At 42.0% G+C, this 27750-nt stretch overlaps 2 protein-coding genes across 4 annotated transcripts; both read right to left on the bottom strand.

Annotated features, from left to right (window-relative positions):
- Positions 1-4312: 4312 nt before the first annotated feature.
- LOC115198500 (MICAL-like protein 2) lies at positions 4313-17463 on the bottom strand. 2 transcript variants are annotated; one of them, XM_029760477.1, is made up of 19 exons: positions 17399-17416; positions 17123-17312; positions 15962-16010; positions 13794-13935; positions 13241-13419; positions 10482-10615; positions 9905-10396; positions 9601-9767; positions 9154-9229; positions 8470-8675; positions 8243-8350; positions 8073-8135; positions 7834-7898; positions 7541-7658; positions 6314-6416; positions 6152-6225; positions 5913-6027; positions 5699-5745; positions 4313-5615 (listed from the first exon to the last, which is right to left on the bottom strand). In XM_029760477.1, exons 2-19 carry the CDS (start codon positions 17263-17265, stop codon positions 5512-5514), a joined length of 2385 nt encoding a protein of 794 aa, XP_029616337.1. In that variant the 5' UTR covers positions 17266-17312; positions 17399-17416; the 3' UTR covers positions 4313-5511. The 2 variants fall into 2 exon arrangements, with proteins under 2 accessions (XP_029616337.1, XP_029616330.1); XM_029760470.1 differs by having other exon boundaries at positions 17123-17463.
- A 3811-nt stretch (positions 17464-21274) lies between these two features.
- LOC115203542 (paired mesoderm homeobox protein 2-like) lies at positions 21275-25261 on the bottom strand. 2 transcript variants are annotated; one of them, XM_029768355.1, is made up of 6 exons: positions 25122-25261; positions 24317-24397; positions 23412-23499; positions 22755-23306; positions 22260-22417; positions 21275-21998 (listed from the first exon to the last, which is right to left on the bottom strand). In XM_029768355.1, exons 4-6 carry the CDS (start codon positions 22987-22989, stop codon positions 21561-21563), a joined length of 831 nt encoding a protein of 276 aa, XP_029624215.1. In that variant the 5' UTR covers positions 22990-23306; positions 23412-23499; positions 24317-24397; positions 25122-25261; the 3' UTR covers positions 21275-21560. The 2 variants fall into 2 exon arrangements, with proteins under 2 accessions (XP_029624215.1, XP_029624302.1); XM_029768442.1 differs by lacking the exon at positions 24317-24397 and having other exon boundaries at positions 22755-23499.
- Between the last annotated feature and the right edge of the window lie 2489 nt (positions 25262-27750).

The raw sequence follows: 27750 nt of genomic DNA, 5'->3' as shown, positions 1-27750 counted from the left end.
GAAACAATTAAGTTGAATCTGGGAATGATTTCACTGCACTCGCAATAATTCTGGACAATGGAGCATGAGGGTTAAACATAAAAATAATTTTCTTATTAGGTTGAAATGGATTAATTTACATTTTCTCCTCGCATACTTTACATATCCTGTATGATCTCTTGCACAGCGCAGGGAGGTCTGGGTAAAAGAGCACTATTTGTATAGGATGAACTCATCTATATGCTAATTCATTGGCATGTAGACATGCTTCATTTCTCTGATTCATTCCTGTTTACCTATTAGCTGTTATAGATGCAAAAGGAAATTGGAATATTAAAAACCAAAAAGCTGAGGGCTACAAAGCATTAGCAGTACATCACCTGTTATTGTAGTCGTATTAGGGTGCCATTGTTGGCCTTTGTTTAAGCTGCACCCAAGAGCCAGGCTCCAAGTCAGGTTTCGTAAATAAAATGAGCCATCCCTTTAGTTAAGTGGGACCTGGTGCACCTGACAAACCATAATGAGGTTTCAAATGTACCTAAGCCGAGACAATGTCATATGGAAACGGGTCCAAAGCCCGTCTTAATATGTAGCAAAGGTTTCTTTTCAGGGGGGCAGTCAAACTTAGTGTCTCAAAGCAACTCTGTTACACTTGCTTAGCACTACAGTGCAAGTTGAATACAACTACCTTTACTAAAACACCACATGGCAACACCAACATGGGCTTATATGGGAGATGTGACAGATCATATTACTACCAGAGCCTAAATGCTAATGTAATTTCACATGAACTGGGCTTAAAGAGATCCAATCGACCATTCGCTGATACCCACTTCCGTTGTGTTTAAGAGGATGACAACCTCTCTCTTATTGTCTAAGTAATTCACCAAAATTGCCACTTATAGCCGCTCAGAGTCGTACGTTTCATCTCGGAGCTTCCTCTGGTCTTTGCTACTCATCCCATTCCGACTTCCTTCCGAAAACGGCACCACTTCATTAACCTTGCCAACGCGAGAGATAAGACAGGCATTGCATCAAAGCAGTCTGCCCACAGAGAGAGAACAGAGCCCAGTCTCTCCACTACACAGCAGCCGTCACACACCCAAGCAGAGACACTCCACAGACTTATGCGAAACTCAGAAGGAGCGTGTGTTCTACACTGTGTCACTCATAGGCTGTCTGAGAAGCTAACAACTATATATCCGTTATGTTTTAAACAGTATTGAGTGAGAAGTGTGTTTTTTGTTTGAAAGCAAGGTGAACTTCCCCCATTGCACTGTCCACAATTGGACCACTGTCCAGAACATAACCAGGAGTCTGAAGGGAACATACGGTACCATACTGTAAAGACTGCTCAGTTACACAGAAACACTGTTGATGTTGCATTGACCTCTGACCTTAGAGGCATGGACATGAGAGGCATGGACATGAAAGGAATGCTTGATGGAAAAGGCAGTGGAAAATAACTATTACCAAATTAAGTAATTGCCTGACAGCAATAATTACTGTAGCAACATAATACAAATATCATTTACAAGACTTCTATTTATACTACACGTTTGTTTTACTTAATCGCCCTGCCCACAATTTCTGAAAAAATTATTTTCCTTTGGAGGAAACTGCAAATCCCTGTCTGGATTCTGTTAAAAGGCTTAAAATGTCACTAAATGCCAGGGCTGAGACTCCTGCTAACATGTAGGTCTTTAAGACAAGATGTTAAAGCGTTGAAAGTTACCTGAAATTGATGAGGTTAATATTCTTATCGCAAACTGAGGGGTTCTGTGAAAGTGGATATTGAAAAAAGGTAGACGGCACCATAACCCTTCATATTAGAGGGTATCAAACAAGACTTATGCAATGTAAACAGCAATTACTCATTGAATTGTTTATCATAGTCTTTAGATACTAGAATACACCGGCATAATTCAAAGAAATTAAATATTGTGGAGAAGACATCACTGTCTTCATATGGGGGTATTACTAAAATATTACACCAACCAAACTGTTCTTGCATAGCAGACTGGAATTCAACATTAAATCACTTAATACATCCCTTTACTGAACATCTGAAATGCCAAATATGTCCACAGCGGCATCTCACTTATGATTAGCACACTTTCTGATATCAAAAAGGACCAAAGGCCAAATTCTGTTCCTAGGTTTCTTTGGAGACCATCCTCTCTTGGTTTTCAGCCAAATGTGAATCACAGGTAAAATACAGTGAAGTCAGTCATCCACCGAGCCAGCACATAGTCTGAGGAGAGTGAGACATTCTGGCATCTATTAAGACTTATGTTATGTATTGTGTTGTGAGGGGAATTTTACTGCTCCACAAAACCAGCAGGAAAAGGATAAGTGTGAGAGTTATAAGACCCTGTGGTAAAGCAACTGCATTGCAGAATCTCTGTTAAGTTAAAAGTTGCTGTGGCATTGAGCAGAAAGTCAGGCAGAATCCTGCATGCCCACTGATAACATGGTTGGATTAGGGATGTTTAAGGGAAGTGAAAATTATTCATTTGAGATGGATGAAAGCTGCACTTGTCAAATCTACCAGTCATGTACTTTATATATTTAATTTCCACTAGCCAGCATACATAATTTCTCCTCAATGCAAATTTCTACACACTGGAATTGTGAGCATATTTACCTCGGCTCTCTCAAAACGTTCTGACACAGAAAAAGTATCACAAAAAAAAAAAATATTCTCCATTGAAGTAAAGCTGTGAACAAAACAATGCGATTCCGGTTTGCCATATTGAGAAACTAATTTTACACATCCATTTACAATCAAATGACTAGACCAACAACTTTCATTTGAAATAATGCTTTAAGATGAAATTAATGTGATGCGGGTTAGACCCTGGTTTTAGCACATCTAATGACAACTTTTAGCACATGCTCAATTGTGTGTGTCAGTCCACTAAAAGTGTTGCAACTACTGTATAATAAGTCATAAAGTCTTTCCCTTTCACTTAGTGTTGGTCTTACAGCCTAGCAACTCATAGAACATGTCTGTCTCTCTGTACAAATATTAAGATCTCTCTGATGAGAATTAAGTCTCCAGCCTGGATGGCCAATAAATTAGAGGCACGCTTCTCGTTTACTCATCAGAGCTAATGAGCCTGATAAAATTACCTCGAGGATCATAATTACAGGCTAGTGGCAGACTGAATGAGTACAACATGCGCACACACACACACACATTTTATACAGAGGGGTTTTTAACCCATATGCCCTCAAAAATGCTTACTGGTGCCTTGTTACTATAGCAATTATGGCTAAAACTATCAAATATAAATTACACTATAGATGGGTAGTGGATTTGATTGTAAAACATGCGTAAGGATGCAATACAATGTAGAGTACGGCACAAGTCCTTGTAACAAATCATTTAAATGAATTGAACGTAAAACCCTGAATAAGTCAAGATAACGTGTATTTTGTCAGAGCCAGTACAACACATTATTGCCACCCTTTCATAAAGATTAACCACTCCATCAGTAATGGCATATTTTGATGGACAGCGCGGACACAAGAGCTCACCTCAGAGGATTTCATTTCAGCACATTCACAGGACGAATTGTTTTACTTATGAATATTAATGGCCTTCTAATTTGAGGCCGTTGTTAATGCTTGTCGCTAGGAGCCTGGCAAATCAGGTCCCATTCCTGTTAAAACCATGTATTAGACACCCCCCTGACACTAAGCCCTCGCCTTTGATTCTTAATTGCAGAAGCGCAAGCATTTGCAGTAGATGGGGCGCAAAGCTTTAATTACCTCGATCACGCGTATTCTGTCTTGACTGTCACCTACATCACACATGGCGTACTGCACCAATATCATCCCCAGCTCCTCTCAGCTAGAAAGATGCCGTTCCAAGTTTGTGATCACAATTTCATGCATCTTCAATTGGGGATATATCATTTATAAGTAGCCGCAAATATATTGACGTGAACAAAATCATCTTGATGCCGTCCCTAAAACCCATATTAAATGCAGAAAAGTACATAGCTCTGAATGATCCCTTCTGAGCTTAAGTAGGGCCCCGGCATAGCTGGTCCAGAACCAAAACATGTTGGATGAGGACTGTGGTCTAACTGTGTGCTTCTATGAGATAGAACAAGGATCGGTTTAGATTTTTCATCAGGAACTGAACAGTCTCACATGTGAAGAATTCAAATCATATTGAAAATACATCCCCTACAGTTTATCAAGGAACATGTTAATTGAAACTAAAATATCATGGCTTAAAGTAAAATAAAAAAAATAAAAGGCCTACAGTTAAATTCTACAAGACCTTAAGAAGTTAGATATGAGTGCTTTCAAAACCAAGTATGTTCAAATTATTTATTGGACAGCCAACTCATTTCAATAAAAGATACACACATTCATTTAACATTTCTTCCAAATTTTAAAAAGTCAGACATTGGGACCTGTGCATACCTCAAACAGCATTTTCACAGATGACTCCAAAAGACAAATGTTTACTTAAAACATTGCAATAATGGACCAGGCATAAACAATGCTTCAGTAGATATATTAGTATAGAATTATGTTTAATTAAAACAGGTTTAAGATTAAAAGCTCAATACAACCATTAGTTTATAAGCTACTGTTCTACGTAAACTTTCACAATGTTATTGCATCAGCAGAGTTGGAACTTTTTGCAGCATGTATAAAATTTGCTAATAAATTAACTGTACTGTGGTGAATTGGATTCAGGTTCCTGCCCGGTACGTGTACGGTAAAACCATGGTGCCACCTACAGCACGACAGGAGAATTACAGCCTTTAAAAATGAGGTACCGTAGAACACGCTGCTCACCACTTCACTGGTCTACAGACAGATTCCACTAGAAATGTTACTCGATGTTTTTGTAATGACATACTTTTTGGAAGCAAAATAAAAGACATTGGTATTAAAATAGACATCCTGGAGCTAAAAACACCACTCAAAGGCAAGCTCTTCTTTTGATACTAACAACTTAACACAGTGATATGGATTCTCCTTCACCATTATCTGGTGCAACAATACCTGTTACATTATTTTGCATTGGACTCATTCTAACAGTGACTCTTGAACACCTCTTCACAACAATCCAAACCTAGACGTGTGGGGGGGAAAAAAACTAACAAAGTTAAGCAAACCATGAGCTAAATTGTGATCTCTTAGATATACACCATAACTCACAAGGAACAAAACATCACATTATGATCAGTCAAGTGTCATGAGACCCATCTCAAGAACAACACTAAATGAAGAGTGAAAGCCTAGAGTCTTCTCAAACAAAAAACATTTCTAAACAAACCTTTGTGACAAATCACATCAAGTTGGTGTTATGTTGCTGAAAAAAAAAAAGTTGGTCTTGGACCTTCAGATCTTTTAGGCTCAGCAACATACAATCTTGTTACTTATTAGCCGAGTTCCAATACCGCCATGAACAAAAGTCGGTGCACACACTCCGTATCACTTGAAAATATAAACCCAATCCAGACACATGGGAAAACGCATACCTCAACCCCCCAGAGCAGATCAAAACGCAGTCCCTGGATCCCCCACAGTGACCTTTTTACTACTTTTTTGTCTGAACAGCATTTTGAAGGAAGACTTCCTCTTGATTTTGGATTGTTTAAGTCCTGTCCACCAGAACAAAGAGAGGAAAAGACATTAAGCAAGGAACATCCCAGGGTTTAAAGACAGGGGCATTTTAAATACTCACCAAGAGTCTGCATCATTTCATTCAACTGCTGATCCTCTTTGTCTTCCCTAAAAATTGAGAACATGTTTAGGTTTTTCAAGTTACACATCCAGCTTGACCTCAGTGACATTCCAGTCACTGCTTAAGACCAGTGCAGATATTCAAATGCTCCTCACATTTAAAAAAGGGTCACAACTCAAATTGTACAAGCAATAAAGTTGCACTACTTCCCTACCTGAGCCTGTCTTCATCCAGTCCTTCTACAATGGCGTTTCTACCGTTCACAATCTCCATCAACCTCTCCATCAGCCTGTTCTCTCGCTGACGCTCCTCTGTAGACTTCAGATGATCTGTGACACCAGGGATAAGACGACCTGTGTTAGACATAGGAGCACTACAAAACGGTAGCTGCTGATCTGTTAGGGGATTGTAAAGTAAACAGTTGAGTTGCTGTGTGAACATTGTGCCTCCTACCTGGTTTCTCCAACAGTCTGCGCAGCTCACCCTCCACCCCAGGCTGCTGCTCCTCAAGGTCTTGAGTCTTAGCTCTGACAAATGCAATAAGTGATGTTTAAGCCATTGTAATTCCAAAATGGTGCATATACATTTGGGTAACTTAACTTGACAAGTACTCACATGTACACAAGCTCCGACTCCCTCCTAATGTATGTCTGCTTCTTTCGGATCAGGTTGAACCAGTCAACCATCAGAGGGTCCATCAAAATGTCCCCCTCACCCTCTGCAAAAGGCCAGTGTCAAGGAAGTTCATTGGCAATACATAAAATAAATGACATTTATTTGTGCAAGACTTATGAACAAAATGAATCACATTGTTACAGTCCAACATGCACATTGAGCCTTTGTCAGTGCCTAAGGGCTGTGGGTATACAAACACACCAGCCACAACCAATAGTACAAACTGGCCTGGGACAGAGAGAAGAGTCCCATTAACTCCCCCTGCCTCCTATCAGCAGGACAGACAGGAGCATGTAAGGAGTGAGGGAGGGAGTAAAGCAGTGAACCAGATAATAATATTAATATAACCGTGCCCAGATGGTGACCTTGAGCAGAGCAATCAGGCCCCCTACTGCTCCTGCTCTGTCTGCAGCCACAGCCAGTCTCTGGGGCTGGTCAGCTCTTCACCACCACCTCTCTATCACTCAAGGGGGATGGATAGTATCAGAGAGGGAGAAGGCGCTCCATGCAGACAATGCCCGCCTCTCGCCTCATTGGGCCGTGGAGGAGGGAAATGGAACCTGTTCGGCAGTCACCTCTCCCCTCCAGGCTGTGTGGGTTTGGATTCCTGTGTAGAGTCCCAGGTGGGCTAGCAGGGATAACATGCTCACCATCAGAGCACAACTCAAAACTGAGAAGTGGAGGGACTGGGCCATTTCAATTGAAATACATTAAGAAATATCTAATCATAAAGGCTGGTCTATTTGGAAGTTAACTTGGAAATAAACTTTGACAGAGGGGGAGAATCTCAATTGCATTCTCCCCCCTTCTCAAAACCCATTGGAGGAGAAGGTCAGAGGAGAAGGGCTTCTTCATCCAATGTGTTGAGGTGAGGAGTACGCAATTGAGATTCTCCCATGTCCTTCAAAATCTTGTCCTATAAAAGATCCAGTTAGGGTTGAAACATGGTCCGTCTTCTTTAACATAAACGACAAGCGATTCTGCACACAGTTAAGTCCTTCAAAAGCCAGACGTGCCAAAACCAATAACTTAACTAAAACGTCAAAGGGAGAAAGTGTATGCCGAGGACCTCTCTCCCACTTGCTTTGGCAAATGAACAATCGCTATTAGTCAACATCAACAAAGGAAGGAGAAACACGGAGTAAAGGGAAGTCCCTTGGAAAGTACCTTCCTCACAGCTGCGAAGCCTCTTCTCCATCTCCACTCCCTTCCTCTCCAAGTCACCCAGGCTGTCTTCAATCTCACGCAGCTCCTTCACTATCTGGTCCATGGGGATGTGATGGGACTTGCATTGAACAAAACAAAGAAAAACCCCATTGTGTCACCACCAATTGCTAATCCTGTGTAATTATTTAACTATAACCTGAATTTCATAAGAATATTACGTATTTTCACATAGGATAGTTATTGCCTCTAGTAACATGCCACTATTTAAGTATGAGACAAAACTGACAACTTACCGAGGGGGACCTCGTTTCAGACTGGGAGGTGTTTGTGGGTGACAAATACTTTCCATTTTTGGAGCCTAAGAGGTAGATAATCCTATTTTATTACATATTTAATGGCCGACACTCAGGGAGCCATTGTCACATAAGACTTAACTTCTGAAAATAAACAGGCTAAGACACAACAAAAAAAAGATTAAAACATCAAAGGTTGAGACAATGTCTGGTAATAGAAAGTGAAGGCACAGTCTAACCGGTGGAGCCATGGCGAGGCCGTTTAGGAGACATAGGGGGAGAATAATCGCCATCCGTTGAGCCTAAAAAAAAAAAAATCAAACAAAATGTAACCGATTAATAAACTGCAATATATAGACTCCAAATACATTGTTGCGATGCAATCACTGAATGGAGTTCTTGTCTTTACCCGATCCCGAAGAGCTGAGGTGAGGCTTATTGGGAGTGGGAACCCTGTGCCAGACAGGAACCAGGGGAGGAGTGGACAACAGAGTAGAATAATTCCCATTTTTAGTACCTAGAAGGTGAGGCGCGATAATTTAAAATCCCAACAAGTCATCGAAAATGTTTACTCAATCACTTATGAGACACTAATCACTACTCTGCCAACTTTAGAGGATAATAAAAAGCATGTACCCAAGCCTCCAGAGCCGCAACGGGGCTGCTTGGGAGACGGAGCTCTGTGAGACACCGGGACAGGCGGAGGAGGGTTGAAGGCTGCTGGGGGAATCGGAGGAGAGGTAGAGCTGATGTTGATGATGATACTAGTAGCAAAAGACTTCGAGATGGCTTCAGGTTTGGGTTGCTCAACAATGATCGCTTGGTCCTTAGAGTCAGAGGTGCTGGGGAAAGAGGGTGCATGTAAGGAACAGGAAAATATTGGACTTTCCCCTGAAGTCAACCATTTTGGATTGAACATACAGTAAGTACAAACAGAACATTCAGCCTCACCTTGAATATTTAGAAATAATGGAGGTGAAAAAACAGTGGAGGGGGTCATCAGAGGGAACTCTGGGAAGCTAGTTAGTGTTGCACTAGGGTTCATTTCAGGCATAGCACTCCTTGGGACTTGTGAGGATGGGGGAGGAGAGTGGCAGCAATTTCAGCCAATCAGCCATAACAGAGCAGGGCGAGGCAGGATGAATCTGGAGGCTGGAGGTGTGGATACATGAGATGCCCAACTGGTTAGCTCTCCAGATCAGATATATAATTTAATCTCTCACCCGGGTGACCATACCTGCCTTCCCTTTGCGTGGATGTACAGGATTAGAAAGAGAAAGTGATTGATTAACAGATAACTGATGAGCAGTCCAGACTTACTTCAGTCCTGGTCCATTTTTAACAGGCTTGAGCTTTGATCGCCAGTTAACAGGAGCCTCTGCACAGCCTGCACTTACTGCCAAAGAGAAATACATTTTGAAAGGAGAGTGGATGATTCAAGCTCATTATCAAATTCTACAATTCAATGTACATTTTTTTTTTTAAACATTTAAAATAAAGGGCTAAACAAGCTGGGATGACCAAATTAAAAATGGCTGTTAGTGAAGACTGCTAATGCACAAGCAGCGCATCTTATTTTCATGCACTTAAAAACAGACTTTTGTTAAACTGTATGGAAATGCTGTTCTCGGCTACACCCTTGTATTAACAAGGTAATCGAAAGCGTTCCAGCTTTTGAAGTTTCCCCTATGGGGAGCTGGAGTGGTAAAAACATGATCATGATAAAAAAAAAAGTTCTGAAAATTAAGTGGAATTGAAAAAGCTTGCCTTTGGTGGTGGAGGATACAGTTGTTGGTCTGGCGCTGGCTTTGTTGACAGTGTTAAGCAATTCCTTATTGCTGGTGGGGCTGGTGAAGAGTTGTCCTGCTGTGCCTGGCCCACATTTAGCCTGCTTCCAGCTGGGGAGGTCCGCTGAGCTTAGCACGTCTCCAAACCTGGGAAGCAATACCATCACCATTAGGTTTGGAAATGTACATTTAGTATTAGCTGACATCCACAAAATAATAGGAACTGTGGCTGTGTACACTGGAACACTAAAAGCCTGTAGGTAAACCCATAGGCCTTTTCTCACCTCCTTTCTGCTGGTCGGATAACAAAGTATCTGGTGTTATTGTTGTTGCAGTTCGCTTCAACTAGTTTCTGGGTAATGACAGCCCTGGCTCGGTTCTTCTCTTCCTCAGGACTCAGGGGTACCCTCGGCAGTCCTGAGGGGCCCTCTGGGGCTGAGGTAGATGACTGGAAGAACCTCTGCCGTGCTGCCTGGGTTCTCTGGGCCGAGCTGGTCCAGGGTTGGGGAGCTGGGGTGGTGGTCTCCACAGGCTGCAAGACCACCTTGATGGGGATCGAAGGCACAGAGGTGGAGCGGGAGACAGACTGGACTCTGCTGGTGTCACTTTTGGATTCAACATTGGCGCTTGGGCATCCGGTTTGGATGACAACCCCAGAGGAGGGAGGCTTGTTGCAGCCATTCTTAGTGTTCTGATCATCATTACAGATGAAGATACCTGGCTCCTTCCCTGGTTTATAGGCCCCAGCCAGGAGGACGATGGAGCATTCACTGCACCTAGTGAAAGGTGCAACATAAAAGGTATCAACACATTTTAACCATAATGATGGAGCAGCTTTCTATTTTTGAAGTGGACATTTACTTGAAGCAGCTCCTGTGGTAAAGCTTCCCCTCGATGAAGTGCCGTTGGACCAGATGAACGTGGCATTTGCACACAACACATTTACTGCTCAGAGTGCCCGTCTTATTGGAGCTCTCCACCAAAACTTCAGTCTTCTGTGAAGGAGAGAGGAAAAAAAAGAAGAAAAAAAAGAAAGTGTTTTGGTCATGTAAACTCTGCAAAAAAAAAGAAAACATCCTCTCACTGTCAACTGCGTTTATTTTCAGCAAACTTAACATGTGTAAATATTTGTATGAACATAAGATTCAACAACTGAGACAAACTGAACAAGTTCCACAGACATGTGACTAACAGAAATGGAATAATGTATCCCTGAACAAAAGGGGGGGGGGGGTCAAAATCCAAAGTCAGTATGTGGCGTAGCCACCAGCTGCATTAATTACTGCAGTGCATCTCCTCCTCAGACTACACCAGATATGCCAGTTCTTGCTGTGATATGTAACCCAACACTTCCAAGGCACCTGCAAGTTGCCAGACATTTCTGGGGGGAATGGCCCTAACCCTCCGATCCAACAGGTCCCAGACGTGCTCAATGGGAATGAGATCCAGGCTCTTCACTGGCCATGGCAGAACACTGACATTCCTGTCTTGCAGGAAATCACGCACAGAACAAGCATTATGGCGGGTGGCATTGTCATGCTGGAGTGTTATGTCAGGATGAGCCTGCAGGAAGGGTACCACATGAGGGAGGAGGATGTCTTCCCTGTAACACACAGCATTGAATTTGCCTGCAATGACAAGTTCAGTCCGATGATGCTGTGACACACCGCCCCAGACCATGACAGACCCTCCATCTCCAAATCGATCCCTCTCCAGAGTACAGGCCTTGGTTTAACGCTCATTCCGTTGACAAGAAACACGAATCTGACATTCACCCCTGGTGAGACAAAACCGCGACTCGTCAGTGAAGAGCACTTCTTGCCAGTCCTGTCAGGTCCAGCGACAGTGGGTTTGTGCCCATAGGCGACTTTGTTGCCGTTGATGTCTGGTGAGGACCTGCCTTACAACAGGCCTACAAGCCCTCAGTCCAGCCTCTCAGCCTACTGCAGACAGTCTGAGCACTGATGGTGGGATTGTGCGTTTCTGGTGTAACTCATGCAGTTGTTGTTGCCATCCTGTACCTGTCCCGCAGGTGTGATGTTCGGATTTACAGATCCTGTGCAGGTGTTGTTACACGTGGTCTTCCACTGCGAGGACGATGGGCTGTCCGTCTTGTCTTAGGCGTCTCACAGTACGGACATAGCAATTTATTGCCCTGGCCACATCTGCAGTCCTCATGCCTCCTTGCAGCATGCCTAAGGCACGTTCACGCAAATGAGCAGGGACCCTGGGCATCTTTCTTTTGGTGTATTTCAGAGTCAGTAGAAAGAACACTAAAGAGGCCTAAGTTTCCATAACTGTGACCTTAATTAAGCTGTTATTGTCATAACTACCGTTCCACAGGTGCACGTTCATTAATTAAACAGTGTTTACAATGAAGAACTGTGTAGTTATTTTGATTTTTACAAATTATCTTTGAAAGACAGGGTCCTGAAAAAGGGAGTTTTGATACTTTTGGTCATGTAGTGTATGTGGACACCTGCTCGTCAAACATGTCATTCCAAAAATCATGGGCATTAATATGTAGTTGGTCCCCTTTTACTACTATAACAGCCTACACTCTTCTGGGAAGGCTTTCCACTCCCTGTTGGAACATTGCTGCAGGAACTTGCTTCCATTCAGCCACAAAAGCATTAGTGAGATCGAGCACTGATGTTGGACGATGAGGCCTGGCTCGCAGTCGGCGTCCCAATTCATCCCAAAGGTGTTCGATGGGGTTAAGGTCAGGGGTCTGTGCAGGCCAGTCAAGTTCTTCCACACCGAGCTTGACAAACCAACTTTAATATTTCCCTTCAGTGGAACTAAGGGACCTAGCCCAAACCATGAAAAACAGCCCCAGACCATTATTTCTCCAAACTTTACAGTTGGCACTAGGCTTTGGGGCAGGTAGCATTCCTGGCCAAACTCAGATTCATCCGTTGGACTGCCAAATGGTGAAGCGTGATTGGTCACTCCAGAGAAAGCATTTCCACTGCTCCAGAGTCCAATGGCGGCGAGCATTACACCACTCTAGCCAACGCTTGGCATTACCATCTTAAGCTTGTGTGTGGCTGCTCGGCCATGGAAACGCATTTCATGAAGCTCCCTATGAACAGTTCTTGTGCTGACGTTGCTTCCAGAGGCAGTTTGGAACTCTATAGTGAGTGTTACAACCGAGGATAGATGATTTTTACACGCTACAGCACTCGGCAGTCCTGTTCTGTGAGCTTGTGTGACTGACCACATCGCAGCTGAGCCATTGTTGCTCCTTGACGTTTCCACTTCACAATAACAGCACTTACAGTTTTCTGGGGCAGCTCTAGCAGGGCAGACATTTTACAAACTGACTTGTTGGAAAGGTGGCATCTTATGACAGTGCCACATTGAAAGTCACAGCTCTGCAGTAAGGCCATTCCACTGCCAATGTTTGTCTACGGAGATTGCATGCCTGTGTGCTTGAATTTATACACCTGTCAGCAATGGGTGTGGCTGAAATAGCCAAATCCACTAATTTGAAGGGGTGTCCACATACTTTTGTATATATAGTGTACATTCAGTAGTTCACCTAAATGTATGCCTGTCGAACATTTTACCATAATTTTTTAAAATAGACATTAAAGAGCCATTTGTACTCCTCTAACCTGAACAGCAGCTCTGGTTGCTTTGGGGGAGGTTTTCACCATGAGAGAGGAGGGAGGTGGGCGATTCTCTATGGCCATTTTAGACACTATGGTTTTGGCAACCACCGGGAGATTCTTCTTTCCACACGGCTCCTCCTTGGAGCCCTCTGCTGGTCTTTTCACAGCACCCACGCCTCCAACTGGAAGACAACATTGGCCATCAGAAAATCAGAGGGTTGAGCCACAATACTCTAGTCTACAGTACCTGAACCAATAGCTCAGTAGAGATGCTTTGTGCATGTGAAACTGTATATCCAAACTATCTTATAAACCAATAACCATAAACAATTTGAAAAAACAAACATTTGACAAGTTTTAAATATACTACCGATTGTAAGGACAGGCACATTACACTAAACGGATTTGAAGTAATGTTTTCACCAAATTTAACACAACACCTGTGTTTTTCCCACAATCACCTTAAGTAACCTCACCAGGAAAGGAAGCACTTATAGTGCAACATATAGGCTAGTGCTCCAATGTAACAAAGCTGCCTCAAGTCAGACAGTCTTACTAGGGTTGCGTCCGTGGAAGTAGTTGTAGTACTGGGAGACGTAGGTGAGGATGCTCAGTCGGTCTGGGATCCTCAGGGCCACCATGTCCTCTGCATCCAGCAGAGCAGCGATCCCCAGCTTGTCCTCCGCAACCCGGAAAGCCTGAAGTTAGAAATAAACACTTCGTTTTATTAACCAACCCTAAAGCCATAGAGAGACAAGAGGGGTCAGGTGTATTGGAGTTCCCCCTAGCAAGCAGAACACATAACATTGTACATTTTTACAAACTGTTAACTTTTTTAAACATTTACAAAGCAGAGGTATTAAGGAAAAATCTTACATCATTTGAATAACACTTTCCCAATGTTCTTGAGTGTTTCTTAATATACAAAGCAGCTACTTAATTTAACTGTAAACATAAGCCAGACAAAATTGTCTCTTCAGAAAAAGGAAATAGTGAAGTCCAGCCAGCAGCTGTTTGTGGCCCCATGCCGGGGAGGTCTGGACAGGGGGTGAATAATGAATAGCACATTTTCTGTGCACACTCAGCCCTGGGAACAAGGAGGGAGAAGGACAACGGGGCATTGTTTAGGCTCAACCTGGATGTGCTCATTAAAATGTTAAAGTACAGCCTTGCAGAACGGCATATCCGTTCGCGTTGGAGCAGGAGGAGAAAGGCCAAACAACTTCTACATTTGTGAGATTCTCTGTATAACAGAAACGTAACAGCCCATTGTTGCTGTACTGTAACGAAACAGAGTCTGGACAAGACAAATGCATATTTGAGTCTGTAGTGACAGAACCACCACTGAGAGAAACCTGACACACACACGAAGGACTGGGACCTCCTTGTCATGAAATAGAGAGGACTACTGTCAATGTGTATGGGATTACCTCATACTAAAAAGAAGTAGCTACACAACATTGGTGTTTGGACTCCACCATGGGGGAATTCCTTCCTAGTTGGTTGGTCAAATAGACTAGCGTTACTAAAACTGAGAAGGAAAAAAAACGATATTCTTCTTTGTGGCTTAAAACACATTTTTCTTATGCAACCCCCCAAGTAGTGTTGTCTCACCATACTGTCTAACATTTGTAAATGGACCTTTATCGTGCGGATCGAGTGGCCCACGGATAACAGTAAGCCTCATTCATAATGAATAACCCAGGGAGCCTCTTCTGGTACTCAGGTTCTTAACAGACGCTGTGGGGGATCGGCACAACTAGCAGCTAGTGTTTTGCAACAGATCCCGGAGAGCATAGAACACTATGAGGTCTGTAATCCTCAAAAATCAGAGGAAACCAGCACAGAGAGAATGACTAAATTATGGACAAGTCCCAGCTGCGCTGCTGTTTAACTCATTCTTATACTAACAGTCCTAACACACTTCCTGCTATGAAGGAAATAGAGAGGGGGGCGGACAATGACAAAACAGTTGGTGAAATAATTCCTAAGAGTTAAAAACAAGTTAAATACAACCAAGTCCAACATAGTATCTGATGTTCTTCAGGTGTTAATAGTCAAGTCGGCATCTGTCGAAGTATCAATAGAAATGAGTGTAACTACCCAAAGTCACTACCAAGTGAATTGTTAGGCAGTGTAACACTCACTGACTTGACACGTTCCGTACAACTCGCAGATGATATTCTCCTCACATTAAAACAGCAACATGGGACAGACCTCGTATAGCACCCCAAGCAGAGATGGTTTCCCAAACTACAGTTGGTATATGAATTACCTTGCCTGGGACATGAAATCCTAGGAATACATGTTCAGTTATCAACTGGGAAAGACGTTCTGCATTTGGCCACTGCATTTACATACTATGCATGCTACAAGCAATAGGTCACATTTATGGTGAGCCATCACATTCTTTTCATGAGTTGCATTCAACATCACCCTTCAAAGCAAACTGTGTTTGCCCCAGTTCAATAGAAACACTTCTGAGGTATATATCAAAATAACCATGAATTGACTTGTGCACAATTCCAGTCCTTTGGAGACTTCACTAATAAAAATAGGCCTGAATGTTACAAAGGACTTGATGCATTTGTAACAATGCAATCACCTCAATCACAAACCAACTGACTTCCTGATAAGATGGCCAAACAGTTCAGTATGGGCATGTCAATGTACAACCTTTAACTGTAATGATGTTACATGCATAAATAGACAGTACACCCTTACCAAGTTGTTGTTGTCAAAAACATCCTCTTTATTCAGGGAGTCGTAGTCTCTGAATATAGAACACAGGGAAATTAGTAATTCACATTGGGGAGGTTGATCAAAGGTTATTCTCGTGAATTTGGGTGAGTAACTGCCCTGTTCAGGGAAAATAACCAGGTTTTATCAAAGATAATATTCTAGTCCACTAGTACAGCAAGAAATCTTGTGGGAATGGTTATGCTGTGAGGTTTCTTTCTGTTTCAGACATTTAGTACATAAAAACGAATGTGTTCTCTCCTAACCTGGAAACTCTAAGTTTGACAAGGGCATATTTTATTTCCATTCATGTGACATTATGCAACGTATTGATTAAAAATAAAGGATCACATGCAAACCTACATGAAACTGGTAAAAAAAAAAAAATTCCTTACTCGTAGTTCAAAATTCACATGAATATTTGCCTATGCTAATCTAGCCTAATTTATGAACATGCCTAGATAAATAGGTAAAATTAAATAAAAATTGCAACCAAAAGTTTGCCCATCCTCTGACTAAAAGGACGTTGACGAGGGGGGATTCCCGCCACCATTGTTAGACAGGAAGCCACTGGGAATACTTTAGTTAGATTTATTTAGAACATGATAGCAAATAGCGCTTCGTTTCTATTGTCTGTAGTGTTCAAGGGATTACATTAGGCCTAACGTTACATGAGAACATTACTTTTCTAAAATCATGATTCGAAGCTATAGTCTAAGCTACAAAATGTGTTCGTAAAGTAGAAGACTAAATGACAAAAACATTAAAATGTTGTTTGGTTGTGGTAAGGTACGTCGACAGGAGGCTAAGGTTTCCCAAACTCGGTAACGTTACACGTTTTGTTTTTTTGCCCTAACATTACTCAGCTGATTCAAATCAACTAATCAAGCTTTGATCATTTGAAATCAGCTGTGTGGTGTTATGGCAAAAATAAAACGGTCACCGAGTTTGGAAAACGCCGAGGTCGGTTATTCATATGATTCAATAATATTACAAGTTTTAACTGTAGCTTTAAAAGCGAACGCCCATCGAAGTGTTTGGACGTATTGATTGTTTGCTGCTGCTGATTTGTTGCACCTGATTAACCATTACGTTGAACAGCAATTCTTCACCCAAATCTGTATTTTAAGTCATTATAATTCTTACATTAGGTCCGGTCTGTACTTATGGATAAGCGCACAGAACGCCAACCCGTCCCTAAAAGAAGTTGTCATGTTGATGATAGCCACATCTCGGTACCCATCGCATTGAAGTTTGCACCACTGTTGAAGCGCCTTGATGGCAGCCATCCTTCCCGGAGCGCGTCCTGTCAAATAAATTACTTCCGAAAAAATATCTATACAAAAGAAAAGTATGCAACCAGTGGGTGTTATGTCTTATTTCAGGTGATGTACAGGTAGTAGAAAGCAAGATACTGATTACCAAGAAAGAAAAGCCAGTTCAAACTATTCGGTGTTCAATCATCAGCTGCTGCTCGCGACTGATACGCTACCATTACATACCTCATGAAAAAGTATATTGGCGTGACGCAAGGGGGCGAGGCTTTGGTTCAGTAGCATAATTAACGCTGTTAATTATCACTTTACACCGTGACATAATTGCACTTTTTAATAATCACAGTGTTGGCAGTTAATCGATCCTTTTAGTGTCTGTCCGGTTATCAAATATTAATTTGCATTATGTCCTGAATAGTCTATTTCAGAGAGGTAATCATTGGTGTGTATATATATATATATATATATATATATATATTAAAAAATCTATGTTAACCCTATTGTTGAAGTCTGTGTGGTTTTAATATCATTTTCATGGACAAAATAGGCTATAGGCCTACAATAACGCACTAATGAGCAGACATTAGTGTTGAGGCCTTAATGAGCAACTCAATTAGGCTATGAATACAAAGGATTCGGCTGAGCCCTTGTTTGCTCATTTGCATATGGGGCATTTTCATTCGAAAAACCAATGATACATATTTTAAGTTACATGTTGCAAACTCGGAAGAGGCTTAAAGTCTCCATGAAACGAATTAACCCAGAATCCAGACCAACTGACCCATTTTGGGTCACCAATGGTGGTTTCAAATTTGACCCAAATGAGATGGGCCCAAATGAAGATGGAGTGACGGGGGGATACTCTCTAATTGAGATTGGACAACAATCAAGAACAACTTGAGTGTGTCTGAGTATGACCAAACATCGGAGAAACTGACCCACCAAGAACTCGACAACCTCAACTAGATGCATAGTCTACAAAGAGATTAGATGGACATTGATATATTTACAAACAGCAACAAAAAAGCATTTACTTCGTGTAAATAATACAAGTAGCCTAATACAAAGTAGGAACAACAAAGAAAACAAAATACATTGGGGAAAACGTGTGTAGTAACACTGTAATTACACTAAAACCTTTGTATTAACATTTTTTATATGAATTGTTTTAACATATTAGCTAAATATGTGTTACCAGACCTTAATCTACAGAATATAAAGATATGGATCGTTTAATTATTACTGAAGCAAATGCACACTGGCAATAAATATCCTGCTGACAATGAATATACATACAGTTATAATAATACCTATGGGGTTTTCTCATTTGGGCAAAAGACCGTCCTCTGTCCTCTCTCCTCCATGACCAGGAAACCGACAACTGATCAAGAGTGTGTCAAGTCATTAGTAGGCAAACGAAAGAGTGTCCTCCCCATTCTCGATAACCAATTTTCATCAAGGATATTCATGTGCATCTTACCGCGGAAGAGTTTTGAAATCTTCCACACACCCTTAGAATCAGCTTTTGTTTTGTCAGAGGAGAAAAACATGCACACGTTGAAAAACAATATTCTACTTATTGTTTGTTTTATCTATAAAATCTCTTGCACAACTAAATTAATTTGTTTTGATCACTTTACCCTTATTTTGGGATCCACCCCAGTAAACTGTAATTTGCCTAATGACGAGTGAGTGGAGAAGGACCGTATCATTTCAAGTAAGCGCATTTCCATCCACGTTCACTCTCCTCGCCGACTGTCCTCGATTAACTTTTTCCTTTTTCAAAGGAGGCAAGAGAGGACGGAGGAGGTGAGCAAATCTAACTGATAAAAGGCCCATAAAAGGAGAAGAGATTTCATTACCAGAGGGGGGCACTGTTAGACTACAGAGAGACTTTTGAAAACATACAGAAGACTCAAACTAACACTCAAGCAGAGCCGGCCCTGGGCATAAGTGACATAGGCACTCGACCCCGGCCTTTATGGGGCCCCAAACTAAAAAAAAATGAGTTGAGGACTCAACTTAATGTTGAGCTTTACAATAGTAGAATACACAAGATGCAATGTCGTGCTTTGTGCGTTGGCAGTTTTCCTCTTGCTATGTCAGTCACTCAATTAGCTCGTCAGCTAGAATTTTTTAGATTGGGAAGTTAGTCTACCCAGCTATCTAAACGTGTAGTAGTCATGGGCAAAATAATTACCGACCGGGCACAAAGGGCATGTGTGCAGGGGCCTTTACCTCCAGGGGCCCCCCTTTGATTTTGTTAGTCACTCTCAATCAGATATCATATTAACATGCTATCAGTCATGGCAAAATATGTAGAATTTCAGTAAATGATCTGTAAAACTGCACATTTTTCTCTCTGCCCCATGTCAAAATGTGTAGAATTGCAGGAAATTAACTTTAAATCTTAAAATGTTTCTCTCCGTTGTCAAAGGGGCCCCCAAAATGCTAGGGCTGGCCCTACACTCAAGATTTACATTCTCCTTTCATTACAATCCTTCCAACTCCCTATTCATATCCCCAGATTCTGGATTGGAATTTGCAGTGACCTTGGCCAAGTGGTGTCATATCCCATGTTTCTTTCACAGAACTAAAAGCTGTTCATGTCATACAGGAGATTGGCCATACAAAAAAGGCCAATGTCTAAGCCCGAAGGAAGTGCTCTGACTGTGAGGCTGAAAATCCTTTAGACTTGGAACAGCTGCTCTTTCCATGCTCTGAAAATCAACATAATACGGTTCAGTAGGACAAATAGTGCCACCTCTGGAAAAGTAGTGTTAATGATGATACAGGCTATTCTTATAGTCCCATCATGTAAATATGTTTTAGCCAACTGTACCTTTTTAAATCATCGATATACAGTATTGCTCAAGACGATACAATATGTGAGTCGTCTTGATATACATTTTGACAATACCGATAAAATATACAAACTGATGTATTTAAATGACAGCACTGTTGTAAAAAGTTTATCTTTCTCAGCAAAAAACATGTATTTGCCTCGTAATCTTCAGAAAGCGTTCCTGTCATTTGGGGGCAGTCATTTTTCAGCCACTTCCATTGTTTCCTGCGAGGGCCTGTGGCAGCACGCAGACATCCTGCCTCTCGGTCTGCAGTGAAGGTAACAGGATAGCCCCGGCCAGGGTTGGGCTTGTCATCGATGAGATCATTGAGAAGTCATCAGAGCGTTTCCTCTTTTGATTTTACCCTAATCTGATGGCTAATGTAAGAGCATTTAGTCACCAGTAATACAGCAGAATATCTAAAGACCTTGAGGTGATGGATGAAGATCAGGACTGTATATCGGAGTTTTACATGTATTATGTACAGATTTATTTAGGTGTGAAAAATCATGAATTTATTAAATAAAGAATTTATTCTGAATTGACTCACCTGGATAAATAAAGGTTCAATAAAATGAACCACCTCAGCAGGGAATGTGAAACGATAACAATGTCATCTTTGTTTCATGTGTTCAAGAGTTCAAGATAGTTCATGATAGAAACTGGAATTGTTCAGCCAAAGTGTAAAGAAACATTAAGGATAATATTTCAAGATGTTACTATGGATATACTATATATTTATAAGATGTTACTGTGGATATGCTATATATTTATAAGATGTTGCTGTGGATATACTATATATTTATAAGATGTTACTGTGGATATGCTATACATTTATAAGATGTTGCTGTGGATATACTATATATTTACAAGGTGTTGCTATGAATATACTGTATATTTATAAGATGATGCTATGGATATACTATATATTTATAAGATGATGCTATGGATATACTATATATGTATAAGATGTTACTATGGATATACTATATATTTATAAGATTATGCTATGGATATACTATATATGTATAAGATGTTACTATGGATATACTATATATTTATAAGATGTTGCTGTGGATATACTATATATTTATAAGATGTTGCTGTGGATATACTATGTATTTATAAGATGTTACTATGGATATACTATATATTTATAAGATGTTACTATGGATATACTATATATTTTGGAAAGCATTCACCTCTTCCTAGTCTGAGCATTTCAAATACACGTTTAGCGTGATTGTTGATAGAGAAAGTTGTCCAGTACAGAAAAATAATGGCATTTCAAAACACAATATAATATTAAACAAAAAAATCAGCACCTTTTGTAAATGTTAGTTCATATCCTCATTGAATAACAGAATGAATAAAACCAAGGATGGGGTACTTAGGCAAGTTGCCTCAACCATAATGAGGTCTTAAGGACCTTTTTGCAAAGCCATGCAGCGAGAAAGAGCCATATCAGTTGCTCTCTCTGTCGTCAGTGTTCTGTGTTTGTGTCTGCAGTGCTGATGTCTCTCCTCCTGACCTGGCCACAGTGCTGTGGATCTCAGCCTCGTGCTCCCTGGCCTTGGCCCTCAGCTTGGCAATGCTACAGCAGCGGAACTCTTCTGGACTGGGACCCTCCATCCCCTCCCATTCTCCTGCTGGCCCCTGAATCATACCCTGTATGGGGGTGGTCACCACAGCAGAACGAGGTACTTTAGTCCAGGGATAGCTTCCTTTCTCCTGCCTCCTCTCCCAGTGCTCGCCTTCAGAGCGCTCTAGCTCCGGTAAGCTCTTGTTGGGTTTGTCTGTTGTTGTGTCCTCAGCTTTGTTCTTCCTGGGAAATGGCTCTCCTAGCTGACCCTGCAACTTCAGCTGCCTCCGCATCTTAGCTCGGCGGTTCTGAAACCACACCTGGTGAAAATAGAACCAATGTAATATGTAGAATATGAGAGAGTGAAATCTCTTACAATGCAGTTTCGGGAAGAAAAAAAATCAGTATCCACTAGATTGAACAGTTTTTGGACGTATTCATAAACAAATAATATTTTTTATATATATAAAATACAGTAACATTGTGGCATGAAAGCTGATAGAAACAAAGATGGCTTCTAGAAATCAGAGTTCCTGCATTAGTGAAAATGGTTTGGAAGGAAGAGGGTGTTGGGACCGTACCTGCACTCTGGCCTCGATGAGGTCCAGTCTGAGGGCCAGGGCTTCCCTCATGAAGACGTCAGGGTAGTGGGTGGTCTCAAAGGTCTTCTCCAGCTCCTCCAGCTGCCAGCTGCTGTAGTTGGCCCGCGCACGACGCTGCTTCACTGGCCTCTGTTCATCTGGAAAGCACAGCACAACCACCAATTACACAATCGCCAACGGTTGACAAGGAACTAATGGCTCTAGATTGGATAATTAGCGCCGCCGTTCATTAGGCCCTCTTTAACCGTGCTTGATAATTGATTATTAGTTAGGAGCTGTTAGGAAAATCTTTTGTAAACATTTACACTGCCATTAGATAGTGCTCAATGAGTCTCTATGAGAAAATACATTCCACCAACTAATAAGCCAACACGTATCTGTAATAAATTGTCACACATGAATGTAAATATCCATGTGTTCTCCAAAGTTACAGTAATTCTGACATTCTAAGGCAGACTGTTGGTTGGAACTCACCCATGCTGGCCGTGAACTGCCCCATCCCAGCTGCCTGTGTGGCCAGGAACAGAGCCTCTTTGCAGGGCTCTGGTTGCAAGTAACTCCGCAGGGACTCATAGCTGATCAGTGGCCCAGGGATCAGGATCTGTGGAGGGGAGCCCAGTCTGGTGGGGAACGCAGGGAAGAAGTGAGCTGCGGAGGAGTGGAAGACCGCAGGTAGAAGAGTGGAGACCAACTGCCCAGGGCCAAACATTATCCAAAAGCTCTTAGAGGAGTCCAGAGTCTTAAGTGTCAATCCACTGGTATGAAGGGGACAGTCTAATACCAAAACAATGGGACGTATCTCAGGAGCTCTTCACAACATCAGAGTAAACATTCTTGTTGAGGTTGGCACAAAATGGAGCAGAGTCAAGTTTTGAGGCTTCTTTACAACAGTGAAATCAAATAGGGCTGTTAATGAAGTACATCACCAGATCCAGAATGAAAGAAATCACAGAATCTTCCACCATCAATTCTGCGGGATGAATTGCAGTCATCAGCCATACATTGACTCTCGATCCAGAAGGCTACCTAAGATGAAGGTTGACATGGAGACTCAGGAGGAGCTCAGGTGAGATGCAGGTGATGGCTGGGGAGGCGAGAGAGGACTGCACTCAGCAGGTAAGGGGGTCTCACCTTAGTCTGGTGAGGTTCTCTCTCCTATCCTGCTGTTCCCCCTCCTTCCTCAGCAGTCACATGACTCACAGTGGGCCCAGACTGACTCCTGGGTGTGAGAGAGAGGGCTGGGCTTCAGAGAAATGGAGACAGGAATGTGAATCTGACCCATGATCCATCTCCAGGTAGATTTTCACACCATGGTATCATTCAATCCAAGTCCATTTAAAACCACAATGTACACTTTATCCTCTTCAGCACACCAATCCCATACAAGGTTCTGCATTCAACTTACATTATAGCAGCAGCTTCTACCCTCTATTTCATGTTGCACTCTGCATGGATTTGGTGTCTGAGGTTTACTTTGAACAAGTTAAGACATCTTTTAGCTTTGGAAATTTCAATCAAAGTGATGGATCAGACGTCAAGGTGTGGAAATGACATTAAAAAACAAAAGCTTGAACGTTCAGTTGAACACGTACACCACAAATATTTGAGAATATCGCTCGTCTTTCAATTAATAGTTGTCAAGCAGAAGAAGAAGAAACGATTCCGATGACAAACTGGTACAGCCCTTCGGAGATTATCAAAACAAGCTCAGAGGTGCCAAGCACAGAGCCACTGTTGCCAAGGTAAACAAGTTCACGCTAATTACACCACCTAATTGACATGACGTTGAATGATGACAATTAGCTGGATCGAAAATGTTTACCTAACACTTATTTCCTGATCTGATGTTCATTTTGGATGTTAGATACACTAAATGCAGTCATTATACACCCCAAAAGTTTATACAATTCAAAATAAACGCTTTCCTAATAGCTAGGTCTAATCTTTCAAATGAAACGTTCAACAAAAACAATGGAAATGCTGTCATTAAATGACTAAAGTGGTCCCATCTAGTCTTCTATCTAAAATAGGCTCACCTGCTCAAATAGAAGGTTTTGTTTGGTCTTCGGCTGAAGACAGAGTTCACTGACAATGGCTGTGGGTCAGGGCTCCTTGGCCTTTGAAAACAGATAACTTTCACAGCTAAGCTTCAACTGGAATTTGCACCGATTTCATGTCACCCAGATTTGTATTTGTATTAAAACGTCTCCTCTTTCTCTCCAAGTAATATACACAATCCTAACATAAAGACTGTAACAATTACATTGACATAGAGATTCCAATCGATAGGGATTTAATGGGAATAATGATCACCGCAAGTGTTGGAATTGTAAATATTGTGAATTTGTATGATTGTGTGCAGGGCTCCCTTGTAAAAGTGGCCTTGGGTTCAATGGGATTTTTCAAGTTTAAATACATTTAAATAAAATCTAATAAACCGAAAAACAGGTATTACCAGTGTTATACACAGATGCAAGCAGGTTTTGTTACTATGTAATAAGTTAAAGTGTTACTCAATCCCTCTTTCATGTCGTCAGGTAAACTGTCCCAAATCACAGCTTAGTACGGGGCCTCAAAGTAAATCTCCACACATGCTGGAAGGAAGGTAATACAGCACTGTACTCCAACAGACCGTGACAGAGAGAGAGCATTCTCTCACACAAGAGCTACACGTATCCACTACACGTATCCACTACAAAACTTATAGACAATAATTAGGTCTCACACCTTCACACACACTCTCTCTCACACACACGCACGCACGCAGACAGACACACACACACTCTTTCTCTCACATAGTCAACTCACGTTGCTGTGCATACTCTTAAAGATCATCCCCACCTTTCCCAAGCAGCCCAGCTGTGGCCCCGGTGTTGAAGGATCTCTGATGAGTTGATCATGATGAGGACCGACTGTCTATGATGAGAATGAAACACAGATGTGTCAATTAATCCGGAGATACGCATCACCTGACACACCCCGCTAACTGCTTATCGGATCAGACGGCGGCTAGAACACGCCACTGTCATGGTTGTCACCACAGACTGGCGGCTTGAACTGCAGACCTTTGATCAGTTCCAGAACATCAGCAGGAGACATCTGGCCAAAGCCATGCTTCCAACACCAGGGGAAGGTGAATCACTGTCTAGTCAGAGGACAGCACCTCTCTCTCCTCTCCAGTGGGGCTTTCATCCACACCTGTTCAAACACTAAATAAAGCCTACGCACAGGTACAGAGGTCAATAGACAAACATCAGAAATACCTGGACAATCTCTATGTTAAGCTGAATCTGTGAGCATGTTTATTGGTGCGTGTGTATGCGTGCGACAGTGAGGCATCAATGTTCACTCTGCTCCAGCAGCCCCCAGTCATTTCTTGGCTTCGCCGTTTCTAAAGCAAAAAGGAAAATAGATTAAAAGTGTCTAGTTTGAAGGGTGGGTAAATAAACAATGTGTGTGGGTTAGCACTGAATACTGAATGGCCATCTCCGTTCCATTTGTCCTTGGCACACAGGTAGACAGAGGGATTTCTGGGATGTCTGAAAGTATATCCCCCCCCTGCTGTGTTTGGTCTTTCCCGGGTTCCTCTAATGCCCATTGATCCACCTAATCAGGGGAGAAATTGGTGGAAACCAGTAGGGGTGGTTTAGCCATCAGTAAGGGGCTCGTGTACAAATGAGCTGCTTGTGGATAATTGAAGGAGGCATTAGGACAACAATGGCAGTGGCTCACACCAGTCTCTCAGGTATTCCCAGGTCCCTGGATCACATGGCAGCCTGCGAAATCCACAGCAGGCTTAAATAAAAATCACAGCATCATTAGTGGGCCTTCAACATTTGGGGGGCAAAATGCACATTCTCCATGGATTTAAAAAACCCACCAACGTTGTTGTGCCTCTTTTTCCATTACTGACTTTAGTTTGAAATGGGCTTGTTTGAGCTCGTATTTACGGCTTACAAATGTAAATGTAAAGGGATAGTTCCAAAGAGGACAAGAGAAGCAATGCTAGGAATGTTGGAATGAGAAATGCCAATACTCTGCAGTATAAGACCAACATAAAGAGCAGCTATTTAGGTTAGTGCGGTGTTAGGCAATACATGTACCATACATAACAAAAGCCTTCAATGTTCTTGTTAAAGGACATTTGAAACTGGCTCCACTATCAAATGTAACTGTGGACGTATTAGTACAGGACCTTAGATGACAGAGATTGGGAACAACGCACAATATCATTAATACTCATCCATTAGAGTGACACTTCAAAACATCCGACTAAAGTTCTGCCAAATGTCTTGTGAAGATGGATGATGTTCGTTGGTGTCACGGGACTGTGCATACGGCCGGTGTAATTTGCAGTACATAATAGCAGCAATGAACACTGATAAGATCAACTTTTAATGAGAGCATAAGTGAAGCTTAAGGGTTGTCACTTAACTGTCTCCGCTGCTAATGACTTTTCAGATTGTCAGGCAGATTTTTCAGACAGGGTCTAAACTAAACTCCAAATTTTTATTTCTGATTCATTGCAAATTGTAACAAAAAAAACTAAAAAAATACATAAAATCGCAGCAAGGTTCTCTCATCATCGGTTGCACTTACTCTTATTGACTAACTTCAACTTTAAATCAAAGCATGGCAGTACAATTGAATTCCGTCTGTTATTAAATTATTGTGATGGATGTGTTTGTCACATCCAGGGAAGACAAAGGGACATGTGTTTTAGAGCAGATGAAGCCCCTATCTGCTCGATGCCTCACTCTCTCTGGTTGCTAAGAGTATCCTGCAGAGAGCAGGCTGATTGGTTTAGTCCTGGATCACTGGCTATGGGATAAAGCTGAGAGCCCAACCTGCTTTTCATGACAAAACGTTCAAGGGAAAGCGGCCACGATCCAAGAGCAATCACACTTTAGGCTTCAAAGTGCCAGGGGAAAAGAGAGGCGAGAGCCGGTCCACATTTCTTCCACGTCGGCCAAGTGCAACTCATGCGTGGAGGGAGACGAGATGATCTAAGGAGAGGAAGACAGGTGTGCTGGGCAGGTAGAGGCACATCGGGGCCCCTCCCAGGGTTGAGTGAGAGACAAGGACTCACCCCCACCTTCCTGCACTGTCCACTTTCACATGAACTAGAAAATCAACAAATGAAACATTAAAACAACTCTTTAAACTCATCCTTATGAGTTTGCAATCTGTGACTTTTCATAAAGCCATGATAGGGCTGTTACAAAATACCTCATGTGCAGCAGTAAAAATGATTGATATAAGGTAGTTCATGTAGCTTAACTTGGAGCATGGCACATTGAGACGGTTTTAGTACAGACCACAGCACCAGGTGCTTCTGAGGGCATCAAACGCTAGTCTGATGTGATGATGAATCAAGGCAGAGGTTATTAGCATGTCAGTGGCCCATCAGGCTACTTAATGACAGCCCTCTCTTTCCATCTCCTCCTCCTCACTGGCTGTCACTCATCTC

The sequence above is a fragment of the Salmo trutta genome, chromosome 1 (genome assembly GCF_901001165.1).
Source record: "Salmo trutta chromosome 1, fSalTru1.1, whole genome shotgun sequence".
Taxonomy (NCBI): domain Eukaryota; kingdom Metazoa; phylum Chordata; class Actinopteri; order Salmoniformes; family Salmonidae; genus Salmo; species Salmo trutta.
This window is presented reverse-complemented; position numbering and strand designations above follow the sequence as displayed.

Bases quoted from the DNA above. Each gene is read 5' to 3' on its own strand.
- LOC115198500 (XM_029760470.1), bottom strand. From the start codon at position 17,265: ATGGCTGCCATCAAGGCGCTTCAACAGTGGTGCAAACTTCAATGCGAT. The intron at 10,397-10,481 runs GTAAATGTCCAC...ACCTTTCACTAG, and splicing joins TACCACAGGAGCTGCTTCAA to GTGCAGTGAATGCTCCATCG. The intron at 8,351-8,469 runs GTACATGCTTTT...CTCACCTTCTAG, and splicing joins TTGCGGCTCTGGAGGCTTGG to GTACTAAAAATGGGAATTAT.
- LOC115203542 (XM_029768355.1), bottom strand. From the start codon at position 22,989: ATGTTTGGCCCTGGGCAGTTGGTCTCCACTCTTCTACCTGCGGTCTTC. The intron at 22,418-22,754 runs GTGAGTTCCAAC...TGTGCTTTCCAG, and splicing joins GCAGTTCACGGCCAGCATGG to ATGAACAGAGGCCAGTGAAG. The intron at 21,999-22,259 runs GTACGGTCCCAA...TATTTTCACCAG, and splicing joins TCATCGAGGCCAGAGTGCAG to GTGTGGTTTCAGAACCGCCG.